The 14,407-nt window shown below is 33.4% G+C and overlaps 1 protein-coding gene across 1 annotated transcript; it reads left to right on the forward strand.

Moving 5' to 3' along the window:
- Positions 1–254: 254 nt before the first annotated feature.
- On the forward strand, positions 255–6,100 carry LOC148915427 (diacylglycerol kinase 1-like). The gene is made up of 3 exons (XM_089041906.1): positions 255–491; positions 608–1,120; positions 5,576–6,100. Exons 1-3 carry the CDS (start codon positions 255–257, stop codon positions 6,098–6,100), a joined length of 1,275 nt encoding a protein of 424 aa, XP_088898032.1.
- Positions 6,101–14,407: the final 8,307 nt, after the last annotated feature.

A 14,407-nucleotide genomic window follows, 5' to 3' on the forward strand; every position in this document is an offset into this window, starting at 1 on the left:
CACGAGTTTTTTTTTAATTTATTAATGCTTGGAACAAAAATCTGCCCATTAGGAACATAAAATAATATTGTGGAATAAAAACTTGCTTAGAACGAAATGTAGTAGAAAATATATGATATAATGCTAGGCTTTTAAAAACATTTGGAGGCCCCTAAATTTTGGGGGCCCTGTGCAGTCGCATAACCCGCACATACCATGAGCCGACTCTGGTTTCATGCTTATGTAAATGTAGATCAAACAAGTAGTCATTGAGGATGAACAACAAGAATCCAACTGATCGCCTTTTTATCGTCTCTTGCCTTATCGCTGCTGTAGTTGGAAATTTGAGTTTAGCCTACTCCGCATTCCAATGGAGGAGAAATATCATTCTAAGTTGGATGAAAGCAATAGCCAGGTCAAAGAAAAATCCAAAGGCACGTCACAAAGTTCCTATAGCTCCTCATACTAGGGTTTTTGAATCGTTATCTCGTGGAAAGAACTTGAATTGCCGTGTATGCTTAAAGTCCATGTGCCCTTCTCAAACTCTTGGGCCTATGACAGCTTCAGACAGTTTTAGTCACCGTTGCAGTATTTGTGGTGCAGCGGCTCACCTAAGCTGCTCTTCTAGTGCGCACAAGGATTGCAAGTGTGTATCCACTACTCCGCTGGTGGATTTTTGAGGTCCGGTACTCCGGGGGCCAATGAGATAGCATCTTCAGTACGTGCAACTATTAGGAGTCAGAGCAACAAGTCCAATCATGGAAATGAAACCTCTGTTGACACGGGAAATAGTGGTAGTACTGGGGATATGTCTGCAGAAAGCATAGCTGATACTCATCAAGCTGTTAATGGTTCTCCTAAAATTGAGGAAAACCGTAATGGTACTGTAAATGTGGATTTGCAGCACCAAGATGAAGATGGTGATGTAGATAGGAAATTGGATTCTAAGCCTAGTTTCAAAAGGAGCTTGTCAAGCAATAAGAAGGATGAGTGTCAGGTTTTAGGGATGAAACAAAAATACGAGTTGATTGATTTGTCACCAGATGCAAGACCCTTGTTAGTTTTTATCAACAAGAGGAGTGGGACTCCGCGTGGGAATTCACTGAGGCAACGATTGAATATTCTTCTCAATCCTGTTCAGGTTTGATTTCTCTACCATCTTGTTTACTTGGAAAAATATATTTGCCTTCATTTGTTTAGCCAAGTGAGGTCTTTTAAGTAAGGCTTAAGGTTTAAATGTCTTTGGTGGAAAAAATATTTCCCTTCTTTTATTTTCAAATGAGCCAAGTAAGGTTATTACTGAGGCTTAAGGTTTAAATCTCCGTGGGGTTCAAAAATTAAGATTTGCTAGTTTAGCCCCTTAGTGAAACAGGAAGTCCTAACAGTACATTCTAATTGATTTCTATGGAGTTTGGTGAACCCATTCTCTATTTATATTTGTGATATATCATGTATTGTTGCATCTTTTTGTGTTTTTGCCCGGACTCAAAACTTAATGGTCTGTGTTGGAGTTTCTTCTGCGGTTTTTCGAAACAGTCTATCTGCAAGGAAGACTGCAGATTCAGGAATTATATAAAGCTTATGAAAATGTCAAAAATTTGTCTGGGGTCCACTATGGAGCTTTCTATAGCCGACCTAGGAGGTAAACAGCAAAAATATGAGTGGTATTTGAAGCACAAGGACACCCAGCCATTCAGGCAAAGACCAAGATGATTGTCTTTTAAGCAATGCACTTCTTACAACATAATCCATTTCAAATCCAGCAGTGAACTCCAAGCTTAACGAATTACTTCCATTTCTTGCAACCTCAACATCATTACTTATATATACACATTAAAATCAAATACTGATTACCACACAAAACTAAAGCACCCAAGATGAGTTCATCTTTTTCCTGCTGCATTGTCCTTCTCTCTGTCATCTGTTTTTGCACTAAAATCTGCTCTGCAGATTCTGATAATCTCCAGGACACTTGCCCTACATCCCCATCAGCAAAACAAACCATTTGTAAGCAAACGCAAAGTGCTTATTATATTCCCTTTCTTCTTGCACGGAGGCGTCTGTCATTTAATGATCAAGAGAGTAAAAGGATAGCCGTGCGGCTATACTATGTATATCTTAAAAAAGGATGCTCCCAGCCCCTAGGTGCCACTTGTCAAAAGAGTAAAGCCTATTTTCTAAAGATAATAAGGAAAAAAGAGTACCGCCGCACGGCTGTGCTTTTTTTTAAAATTTTAAAACAGTATAGCCGGGCGGCTATACAATTATATATAGATAAAAATAAAAATAAATAAATAAAAAGACCAGGGCATGGCATAAGCCCACGTGTCAAACAGGTAAAGCCGGTCGGCTATACGATTTTTTATGCAAAAACGAGTATAGCCGACCGGCCATACTATTTTCTAAAAAACAATTCGGGAAAACTGAGTACAGCCTTGCGGCCATACCTTCTTTTTTTTTTTTTTTTTAAAGTACATATTATTTTTATTCAGTAAAACGTGTATAATACATGAATTTTGTGTGTCATACTGAAATTTTTGTAAAAAATATGTGTATTAAACATGAGAAATACGTGCGTACGTGTATAATACATTATTAAACGTGAAAGTGCTAAAATCTTTATACGGGTAATAACTTTGGAAAAGTAAAGAATCAAAAAGGGGCGATAGATACTAGAGTAATGACATAATATTAATGGATAGGGCTCTTGGGCGATGGAGAAATTGAATTAAGACACCCAAAAGATTTCACAAAAGACTTAATAAATAGAAATTAATTACTTTGTGTTCTTTTTCTTCAATCTTTTCATATGAAATAAGAATTAAAATATAATTACTAAGCAAAGAGATTAAAAAAGGCTAAGATATTAATTGATTGCATATATTAAATTAAAGAAGTAGGCCAAAAATCAAAAGTAAAAGAACAAATTATATATTTTTTAAAGATTAAAAATAAAAAGGCGTATAGCCGGGTGGCTATACTATGTATATCATAAAAAAAGGATGCTCCCAGCCCCTAGGTGCCACTTGTCGAAAGAGTAAAGCCTATGTTTTTTCAAAGATAAGAAAAAACGAGTACAGGGACGGTTGTACCGTTTTAAAATTAAAAAAATAGTATAGCAGTTCGGCTATACTATAATAAAGAAAAAGACCCGGCCATGGCATAAGCCCGCGTGTCAAAGAGGTAAAGCCGCTCGGATATAATATTTTTTTGCAAAAAAAAAATATAGCCGCACGGCTATACTAACAATTTGGGGCTGAGTACAGCCGTTCGGCTATACCCTTTATTTTAAAGTACGTATTATTTTTATTCAGTAAAACGTGTATACTACGTGAATTTTGTGTGTCTTACTGAAATTTTTGTAAAACATATGTGTATTAAATATGAGAAATACGTGCATACGTGTATAATACATTATTAAACGTGGAAGTGCTAAAATCTTAATACGGGTAATAATTTTGGAAAAGTAAATAATCAAAAAGGGACAATAGATACTAGAGTAATTGCACAATAGTAATGGATAGGGCTCTTGGACGATGGAGAAATTGAATTAAGACAGCCAAAAGATTGCACAAAAGACTTCATAAACAGAAATTAATTACTTTGTGTTCTTTTTCTTCAATCTTTTCATGTGAAATAAGAATTAAAATATAATTACTAAGCAAAGTGATTAAAAAAGACTAAGATATTACTTGATTACGTATATTAAATTAAAGAAGTAGGCCAAAAAACAAAAGTAAAAGAACAAATTATATATTTTTTAAAGATTAAAAATAAAAAAGCGTATAGCCGGGTGGCTATACTATGTATATCTTAAAAAAAGGATGCTCCCAGCCCCTAGGTGCCACTTGTCGAAAGAGTAAAGCCTATGCTTTTTCAAAGATAAGAAAAAACGAGTACAGCCGGACGGCTGTACCGTTTTTTAAAATTAAAAAAAATAGTATAGCAGTTCGGCTATACTATAATAAAGAAAAAGACCCGGCCTGGCATAAGCCCGCGTGTCAAAGAGGTAAAGCCGCTCGGTTATAATATTTTTTTGCAAAAAAGAATATAGCCGCACGGCTATACTAACAACGGGGGGGAACTGAGTACAGCCGTTCGGCTATACCCTTTGTTTTAAAGTACATATTATTTTTATTCAGTAAAACGTGTATACTACGTGAATTTTGTGTGTCTTACTGAAATTTTTGTAAAACATGTGTATTAAATATGAGAAATACGTGCGTACGTGTATAATACATTATTAAACGTGGAAGTGCTAAAATCTTTATACGGGTAATAACTTTGGAAAAGTAAATAATCAAAAAGGGACGATAGATACTAGAGTAATGGCATAATAGTAATGGATAGGGCTCTTGAACGATGGAGAAATTGAATTAAGACACCCAAAAGATTGCACAAAAGACTTGATAAATAGAAATTAATTACTTTGTGTTCTTTTTCTTCAATCTTTTCATGTGAAATAAGAATTAAAATATAATTACTAAGCAAAGTGATTAAAAAAGGCTAAGATATTACTTAATTACGTATATTAAATTAAAGAAGTAGGCCAAAAAACAAAAGTAAAAGAACAAATTATATATTTTTTAAAGATTAAAAATAAAAAAGCGTATAGCCGGGTGGCTATACTATGTATATCTTAAAAAAAGGATGCTCCCAGCCCCTAGGTGCCACTTGTCGAAAGAGTAAAGCCTATGTTTTTTCAAAGATAAGAAAAAACGAGTACAGCCGAACGGCTGTACGGTTTTTAGAATTAAAAAAATTAGTATATAATAAAGAAAAACACCCGGCCATGGCATAAGCCCGCGTGTCAAAGAGGTAAAGCCAAATATAGCCGCACGGCTATACTAACAATTGGTGGGAAATTGAGTACAGCCGTTCGGCTATACCCTTTGTTTTAAAGTACATATTATTTTTATTCAGTAAAACGTGTATACTACGTGAATTTTGTGTGTCTTACTGAAATTTTTGTAAAACATATGTGTATTAAATATGAGAAATAAGTGCGTACATGTATAATACATTATTAAACGTGGAAGTGCTAAAATCTTAATACGGGTAATAATTTTGGAAAAGTAAATAATCAAAAAGGGACGATAGATACTAGAGTAATGACACAATAGTAAGGGATAGGGCTCTTGGACGATGGAGAAATTGAATTAAGACACCCAAAAGATTGCACAAAAGACTTGATAAATAGAAATTAATTACTTTGTGTTCTTTTTCTTCAATCTTTTCATGTGAAATAATAATTAAAATATAATTACTAAGCAAAGTGATTAAAAAAAGGCTAAGATATTACTTGATTACGTATAGTAAATTAAAGAAGTAGGCCAAAAAACAAAAGGAAAGGATCAAGCGTATAGCCATGCGGCTATACGCTTTAAAAGGCAAATCCAAAGGCACGTCACAAAGTTCCTATAGCTCCTCATACTAGGGTTTTTGAATCGTTATCTCGTGGAAAGAACTTGAATTGCCGTGTATGCTTAAAGTCCATGTGCCCTTCTCAAACTCTTGGGCCTATGACAGCTTCAGACAGTTTTAGTCACCGTTGCAGTGTTTGTGGTGCAGCGGCTCACCTAAGCTGCTCTTCTAGTGCGCACAAGGATTGCAAGTGTGTATCCACTACTCCGCTGGTGGATTTTTGAGGTCCAGTACTCCGGGGGCCAATGAGATAGCATCTTCAGTACGTGCAACTATTAGGAGTCAGAGCAACAAGTCCAATCATGGAAATGAAACCTCTGTTGACACGGGAAATAGTGGTAGTACTGGGGATATGTCTGCAGAAAGCATAGCTGATACTCATCAAGCTGTTAATGGTTCTCCTAAAATTGAGGAAAACCGTAATGGTACTGTAAATGTGGATTTGCAGCGCCAAGATGAAGATGGTGATGTAGATAGGAAATTGGATTCTAAGCCTAGTTTCAAAAGGAGCTTGTCAAGCAATAAGAAGGATGAGTGTCAGGTTTTAGGGATGAAACAAAAATACGAGTTGATTGATTTGTCACCAGATGCAAGACCCTTGTTAGTTTTTACCAACAAGAAGAGTGGGGCTCAGCGTGGGAATTCACTGAGGCAACGATTGAATATTCTTCTCAAGAAGAGTGGGGTTCAGGTTTGATTTCTCTACCATCTTGTTTACTTGGAAAAATATATTTGCCTTCATTTGTTTAGCCAAGTGAGGTCTTTTAAGTAAGGCTTAAGGTTTAAATGTCTTTGGTGGAAAAAATATTTCCCTTCTTTTATTTTCAAATGAGCCAAGTAAGGTTATTACTGAGGCTTAAGGTTTAAATCTCCGTGGGGTTCAAAAATTAAGATTTGCTAGTTTAGCCCCTTAGTGAAACAGGAAGTCCTAACAGTACATTCTAATTGATTTCTATGGAGTTTGGTGAACCCATTCTCTATTTATATTTGTGATATATCATGTATTGTTGCATCTTTTTGTGTTTTTGCCCGGACTCAAAACTTCATGGTCTGTGTTGGAGTTTCTTCTGCGGTTATTCGAAAACAGTCTATCTGCAAGGAAGACTGCAGATTCAGGAATTATATAAAGCTTAGGAAAATGTCAAAAATTTGTCTGGGGTCCACTAAAATTTGCTCTGCAGATTCTGATAATCTCCAGGACACAAACCATTTGCTCTGCCTTACATCCCCATCAGCAAAACAAACCATTTGTAAGCAAAGGCATAGTGCTTATTATATTCCCTTTCTTCTTGTACGGAGGCGTCTGTCATTTAATGATCAAGCATGTATTTGGTTAACATAAACTAGATTGCATGCAGTTTCTTGACAACAGTTTCCACAGAATGGAAATCAACATCAAAACCAGAACTCTGCCCTCCATACTGAAGAGGATGGGGGCGGAATCTGTAAGATTTCAGGTATGTCTGATGTGGGGGGTGAAGGCGCATGTCTTTTTTCTTGAGAGAATAGTAAACATCAACTATAAAAAGCCAAATAATATCAGGGTCGATAGATGCATCACGGAGACCTTGAAGGGCTTCAAATATATTTTCACATTACACCAACAATAAAAATATAGATTTCTTTGTAGGCCTATCTTTTGAGGTGCCCTTTGTGAAAATCCCACATTGAAAAACCACACTCTTATAAAGGTATTTATAAACAAAGCACTAAGATGAATAAGTAAGCGTGGTTAACATTGGAGGGTTGGGTCAATGGCTTGGGCTATAGGCTGTGCTTTGGATTCCGCTTTAATTAATAATAATTATAATAGTCAAAGACTTGACGAAATTGAATTAAGACAAACAAAAGTAAAGGAACCAATTTTATATATTAAAAATATTTAAAATAAAAACAAGTCTAGCCGTGCGGCTATACTATGTATATCTTAGAAAAAAGGACGCTCCTAGCCCCTAAGTGCCACTTGTCAAAAGAGTAACGCAGTACAGCCGCACGGCTATACGGTTTTAAAAAACAATTCGAAAAAATAGTATCGCCGGACGGCAAGACTATTATATATATATATATATATATATATATTAAAAGACCCGCCAATGGCATAAGCCCACATGCGAAAGAGGTAAAGCCGGCCGGCTATACTAATTTTTATGCAAAAACTAGTATAGCCGCACGACTATACTATTTAAAACAATTGGGGAAAACTGAGTACAGCCGTACGGCTATACCCTTTTCTTGAAGTATATATTATTTGTATTCTGTAATACGTGTATAATACGTGAATGTTGTGTGTCTTACTGAAATTTTTGTAAAAAATACGTGTATTAAATATGAGAAATATGTTCTTATGTGTATAATACATTATTAAATGTGAAAATGCCAATATCTTTACACGGGTAATAACTTTGGAAAAGTAAAAAATAAAAAAGGAACGATAGATACTCGAATAATGACATAATAGTAATGGATAGGGCTCTTGGGCTATGGAGAAATTGAATTAAGAAACCCAAACGATTTCACAAAAGACTTAATAAATAGAAATGAATTACTTTGTGTTCTTTTTTCTTCAATCTTTTTATATGAAATAATAATTAAAATATAATTCCTAAGCAAAGTGATTAAAAAAAGGCTAAGATATTACTTGATTACGTATAGTAAATTAAAGAAGTAGGCCAAAAAACAAAAGGAAAGGAACAAGCGTATAGCCGCATGGCTATACGCTTTAAAAGGACACTTCCGGCCCCTAGATGCCACTTGTCAAAAGAGTAAAGCCTTTTTTAAAAAAAATAAAGAAAAAACGAGTACAGCCGAACGGCTATATAGTTTTAAAAAACAATTCAAAAAAGTAGTATAGCCGGACGGCTAGACTATTATATATATAAAGACCCGGCAAATGGCATAAGCCCACGTGCGAAAGAGGCAAAGCCGGACGGCTATACTAATTTTTTTGCAAAAACAAGTATAGCCGACCGCGATACTATTTTTGCAAAAACAATTGGGGAAAACTCATACAGCCACGGCTATACCATTTTTTAAAAAGTATATATTATTTTTATTCTGTAATACGTGTATAATATGTGATTGTTGTGTGTCTTACTGAAATTTTTATAAAAAATACGTGTATTAAACATGAGAAATACGTGCGCATGTGTATAATACATTATTAAACGTAAAAGTGCTAAAATCTTTATACGGGTAAAATTTTGGAAAAGTAAAAATAAAAAAGGGATGATAGATACTCAAGTAATGGCACAATAGTAATGGATAGGGCTCTTGGACTATGGAGAAATTGAATTAAGAAACCCAAACGATTTCACAAAAGACTTAATAAATAGAAATGAATTACTTTGTGTTCTTTTTCTTCAATCTTTTTATATGAAATAATAATTAAAATATAATTACTAAGCAAAGTGATTAAAAAAAGGCTAAGATATTACTTGATTACGTATAGTAAATTAAAGAAGTAGGCCAAAAAACAAAAGGAAAGGAACAAATTTTATATATTAAACATATTAAAAATAAAGGACGCCCGATTCCCTAGGTGCCAGTTGTCAGAAGAGTATAGCCTATTTTTAAAAAACAAAGAAAATACGAGTACGGCCGCACGGCTATACGGTTTTAAAAAACAATTCAAAAAAGTAGTATCGGCCGGACGGCTAGGCTATTATAGATATATATATATATATATATATATAAAGACCTGCCAATGGCATAAGCCCACGTGCGAAAGAAGCAAAGCCGGCCGGCTATACTAATTTTTATGCAAAAACGAGTATAGCCGTATGGCTATACGATTTTTGCAAAAACAATTGGGGAAAACTGAATACAGCCGTACGGCTATACCATTTTTTTTTTTCAAGTATATATTATTTTTATTCTATAATACGTGAATGTTGTGTGTCTTACTGAAATTTTTGTAAAAAATACGTGTACTAATCATGATAAATACGTGCGTATGTGTATAATACATTATTAAACGTGAAAGTGCTAAAATCTTTATACGGATAATAATTTTGGAAAAGTAAAAAAAGAAAAAGCGACGATAGATACTCGAGTAATGGTATAATAGTAATGGATAGGACTCTTGGACTATGGAGAAATTGAATTAAGAAACCCAAATGATTTCACAAAAGACGTAATAAATAGAAATGAATTACTTTGTGTTCTTTTTCTTCAATATTTTTATATGAAATAATAACAAAAATATAATTACTAAGCAAAGCGATTAAAAAAAGGCTAAGATATTACTTGATAACGTATAGTAAATTAAAGAAGTAGGCCAAAAAAAACAAGGAGAGGAACAAATTTTATATATTAAAAATATTAAAAATGAAAAAGCGTATAACCGTGCGGCTATACTCTTCAAAAAAAGGACGCTCGCAGCCCCTAGGTGCCACTTGTCAAAAGAGTAAAGCCTTTTTAAAAAAAATAAAAATAAAAAAGAGTACGGCCGCACGGCTATACAGTTTTAAAAACAATTCAAAAAAGTATTATAGCCGGACGGCTAGACTATTATATAAATAAAGACCCGCCAATGGCATAAGCCCATGTGCGAAAGAGGCAAAGCCGGCCGGCTATACTTATTTTTATGCAAAAACGAGTACAGCCGGCTATACTAATTTTGCAAAAACAATTGGGAAATCTGAGTACTGTACGGCTATACCCTTTTTTTTTTAATTATGTATTATTTTTATTCTGTAATACGTGAATGTTGTGTGTCTTACTGAAATTTTTGTAAAAAATACGTGTATTAAACATGAGAAATACATGCACACGTGTATAATACATTATTAAACGTGAAAGTACTAAAATCTTTAATAATTTTGGAAAAGTAAAAAAAGAAAAAACGACGATAGATACTCAAGTAATTGCATAATAGTAATGGATAGGGCTCTTGGACTATGGAGAAATTGAATTAAGAAACCCAAATGATTTCACAAAAGACTTAATAAATAGAAATGAATTACTTTGTGTTCTTTTTCTTCAATCCTTTTATATGAAATAATAGCAAAAATATAATTACTAAGCAAAGTGATCAAAAAACGGCTAAGATATTACTTGATTACGTACAGTAAATTAAAGAAGTAGGCCAAAAAACAAAAGGAGAAGAACAAATTTTATATATTAAAAATAAAAAAGCGTATAGCCGTGCGGCTATACGCTTTAAAAAAAAAGGGATGCTCCCAACACCTAAGTGCCACTTGTCAAAAAACGAGAACGGCCGCACGGCTATACAGTTTTAAAAAACAATTCAAAAAAGTAGTATAGCCGGACGGCTAGACTATTATATATATAAAGACCCGCCAATGGCATAAGCCCACATGCGAAAGAGGCAAAGCCGGCCGGCTATACTAATTTTTATGCAAAACGGGTATAGCCGGCGATACTATTTTTGCAAAAACAATTGGGAAAATCGAGTACATACGGCTATACCCTTTTTTTTTTCAAGTATATATTATTTTGATTCTGTAATACGTGAATGTTGTGTGTCTTACTGAAATTTTTGTAAAAAATACGTGTATTAAACATGAGAAACACGTGCGTATGTGTATAATACATTATTAAACGTGAAAGTGCTAAAATCTTTATATGGGTAATAATTTTGGAAAAGTAAAAAATAAAAAAGCGACGATAGATACTCGAGTAATGGCATAATAGTAATGGATAGGGCTCTTGGACTATGGACAAATTGAATTAAGAAACCCAAACGACACAAAAGACATAATAAATAGAAATGAATTACTTTGTGTTCTTTTTCTTCAATCTTTTTATATGAAATAATAATTAAAATATAATTACTAAGCAAAGTGATTGAAAAAAGGCTAAGATATTACTTGATTACGTATAGTAAATTAAAGAAGTAGGCCAAAAAACAAAAGGAAATGAACTATAGCCGTTCGGCTATACTCTAAAAGGACGCCCCATGCCCCTATGTGCCACTTGTCAAAAGAGTAAATCCTATTTTTTTTAAAAAACAAAGAAAATACGAGTACGGCCGGGCTGCTATACTGTTTTAAAAACATTTCAAAAAGTAGTATAGCCGGATGACTAGACTATTATATATATATATATATATATAAAGACCCGCCAGTGGCATAAGCCCACTTGCGAAAGAGGTAAAGCTGGATGGCTATACTAATTTATATGCAAAAACGAGTATAGCCGCACGGCTATACGGTTTTTGGAAAAACAATTGGTGAAACTTAGTATAGGCGTACAGCTATACCCTTTTTTTTTAATTATGTATTATTTTTATTCTGTAATACGTGTATAATACGTGAATGTTGTGTGTCTTACTGAAATTTTTGTAAAAAATACATGTATTAAACATCAGAAATACATGCGTGTGTGTATAATACATTATTAAACGTGAAAGTGCTAAAATCTTTATACTGGTAATAATTTTGGAAAAGTAAAAAATAAAAAAGGGACGATAGATACTCGAGTAATCGCATAATAGTAATGGATATGGCTCTTGGACTACGGAGAAATTGAATTAAGAAACCCAAACGATTTCACAAAAGACTTAATAAATAGAAATGAATTACTTTGTGTTCTTTTTCTTCAATCTCTTTATATGAAATAATAATTAAAATATAATTACTAATCAAAGTGATTAAAAAAAGGCTAAGATATTACTTGATTACGTATAGTAAATTAAAGAATTAGGCCAAAAAACAAAAGGAAAGGAACAAATTTTATATATTAAAAATATTAAAAATAAAAAAGCGTATAGCGGTGCGGCTATACTCTTGAAAAAAAAGGACACTCCCAGCCCCTAGGTGCCACTTGTCAAAAGAGTAAAGCCTTTTTAAAGAAAATAAAGAAAAACGAGTACGACCAAGCACGGCTATACGGTTTTAAAAACAATTCAAAAGTCGATAGCCGGACGGCTAGACTATTATATATATATATATATATATACATATAAAGACCCACCAATGGCATAAGCCCACGTGCGAAAGAGGCAAAGCCTGCCGGCTATACTAATTGTTATGCAAAAACAATTGGGGAAAACTGAGTACAACTGTACGGCTATACCTTTTTTTTTAAGTATATATTATTTTTATTCTGTAAAACGTGTATAATACATGAATGTTGTGTGTCTTACTGAAATTATTGTAAAAAATACATGTATTAAAATATGAGAAATACGTGCGTACGTTTATAATACATTATGAAACGTGAAAGTGCTAAAATCTTCATACATGTAATAACTCTGGAAAAGTAAAAAATAAAAAAAGGACGATAGATACTGAAGTAATGGCATAATAGTAATGGATAGGGCTCTTGGGCTATGGAGAAATTGAATTAAGAAACCCAAATGATTTCACAAAAGACTTAATAAATATAAATGAATTACTATGTGTTCTTTTTCTTCAATCTTTTTATATGTAATAATAACTAAAATATAATTACTAAGCAAAGTGATTAAAAAAAGGCTAAGATATTACTTGATTACGTATAGTAAATTAAAGAAGTAGGCCAAAAAACAAAAGTAAAGGAACAAATTTTATATATTAAAAATATTAAAAATAAAAAAGAGTATAACCGTGAGGCTATACTATGTATGTCTTTAAAAAAAGGACGCTCCATGCCCCTCGGTGCCACTTGTCAAAAGAGTAAAGCCTTTTTAAAAAAAATAAAGAAAAAATGAGTACAGTCGCACGGCTATACGGTTTTAAAACACAATTAAAAAAAATAGTATAGGCGGTCGGCTAGACTATTATATATATATATATATATTAAAAGACCCACCAATGGCATAAGCCCACGTGTGAAAGATGTAAAGCCGGCCGGCTATACTAATATTAACGTGTATAATACGTTAATGTTGTGCGTCTTATTGAAATTTTTGTAAAAAATACGTGTATTAAACTTGAGAAATATGTGTGTATGTGTATAATATATTATTAAATGTGAAAGTGCTAAAATTTTTATACGGGTAATAACTTTGGTAAAGTAAAAAATAAAAAAAGGACGATAGATACTTGAGTAATGGCATAATAGTAATGGATAGGGTTCTTGGGCTATGAAGAAATTGAATTAAGAAACCCAAACGATTTCACAAAAGACTTAATAAATAGAAATGAGTTACTTTGTGTTCTTTTTCTTCAATCTTTTTATACGAAATAATAATTAAAATATAATTACTAAGCAAAGTGATTAAAAAAAGGCTAAGATATTACTTGATTACATATAGTAAATTAAAGACGTAGGCCAAAAAACGAAAGTAGAGGAAGAATAAAAAAGTGTATAGCCGTGCGGCTATACTATGGATATCTTAAAAAAAAGGATGCTCCCAGCCCCTTGGTGCCACGCCGATCGGCTATACTATTATACAGAGAGCTTCCATTGAGGGATCCCTCAAATAAGCTTATTTGAGGGACACCCCTTGTAGGGCCCACTCCGGATTGTATTTCACTAATCCAAACCGTCTATTTTGTAGATACATATTCAAAGATCATCTCTACAAAAAATCACTTGAATCCGATATCTTTTGACCATGCAATTGAGTTATTGAAATTTTAGTATTTTCTTGAAGCACCGTGTTCATTGATTTTGTAGGACATAATTGGATGTCGAAACGGTTTCCGATTTGTCTAATTTTTTGTAAGGATGATCTATGAATGAAGACCTAAAAAATAGATGGTTTTGATCATTGGAAAAAAAATTGTAGGGTACCCTAAAGGGCATCCTCAAATAAAATTATTTGAGGATCCTCAATAGAAGGACAGTATTATATATATATATATATATATATATATATATAAAGACCAGCCCATGGCATAAGACCACGTGTCACGGAGTTAAAGCCGTCTGGCTATACTATTTTTTATGCAAAACCGAGTATAGCCGACCGGCTATACGATTTTTTGGAAAACAATTAGGGAAAACTGAGTACAGCCATTCGGCGATACCCTTTTAGTGATTGGGGAGTCAAAACGTGCGTTTAACTTAAAATAAAGAAACCAAAACCTTAAAACGAAGTCGTTTCATTGAAGAA

Source organism: Prunus mume, linkage group LG7 (assembly GCF_029339155.1).
Source record: "Prunus mume cultivar Tortuosa linkage group LG7, ASM2933915v1, whole genome shotgun sequence".
Lineage (NCBI taxonomy): Eukaryota > Viridiplantae > Streptophyta > Magnoliopsida > Rosales > Rosaceae > Prunus > Prunus mume.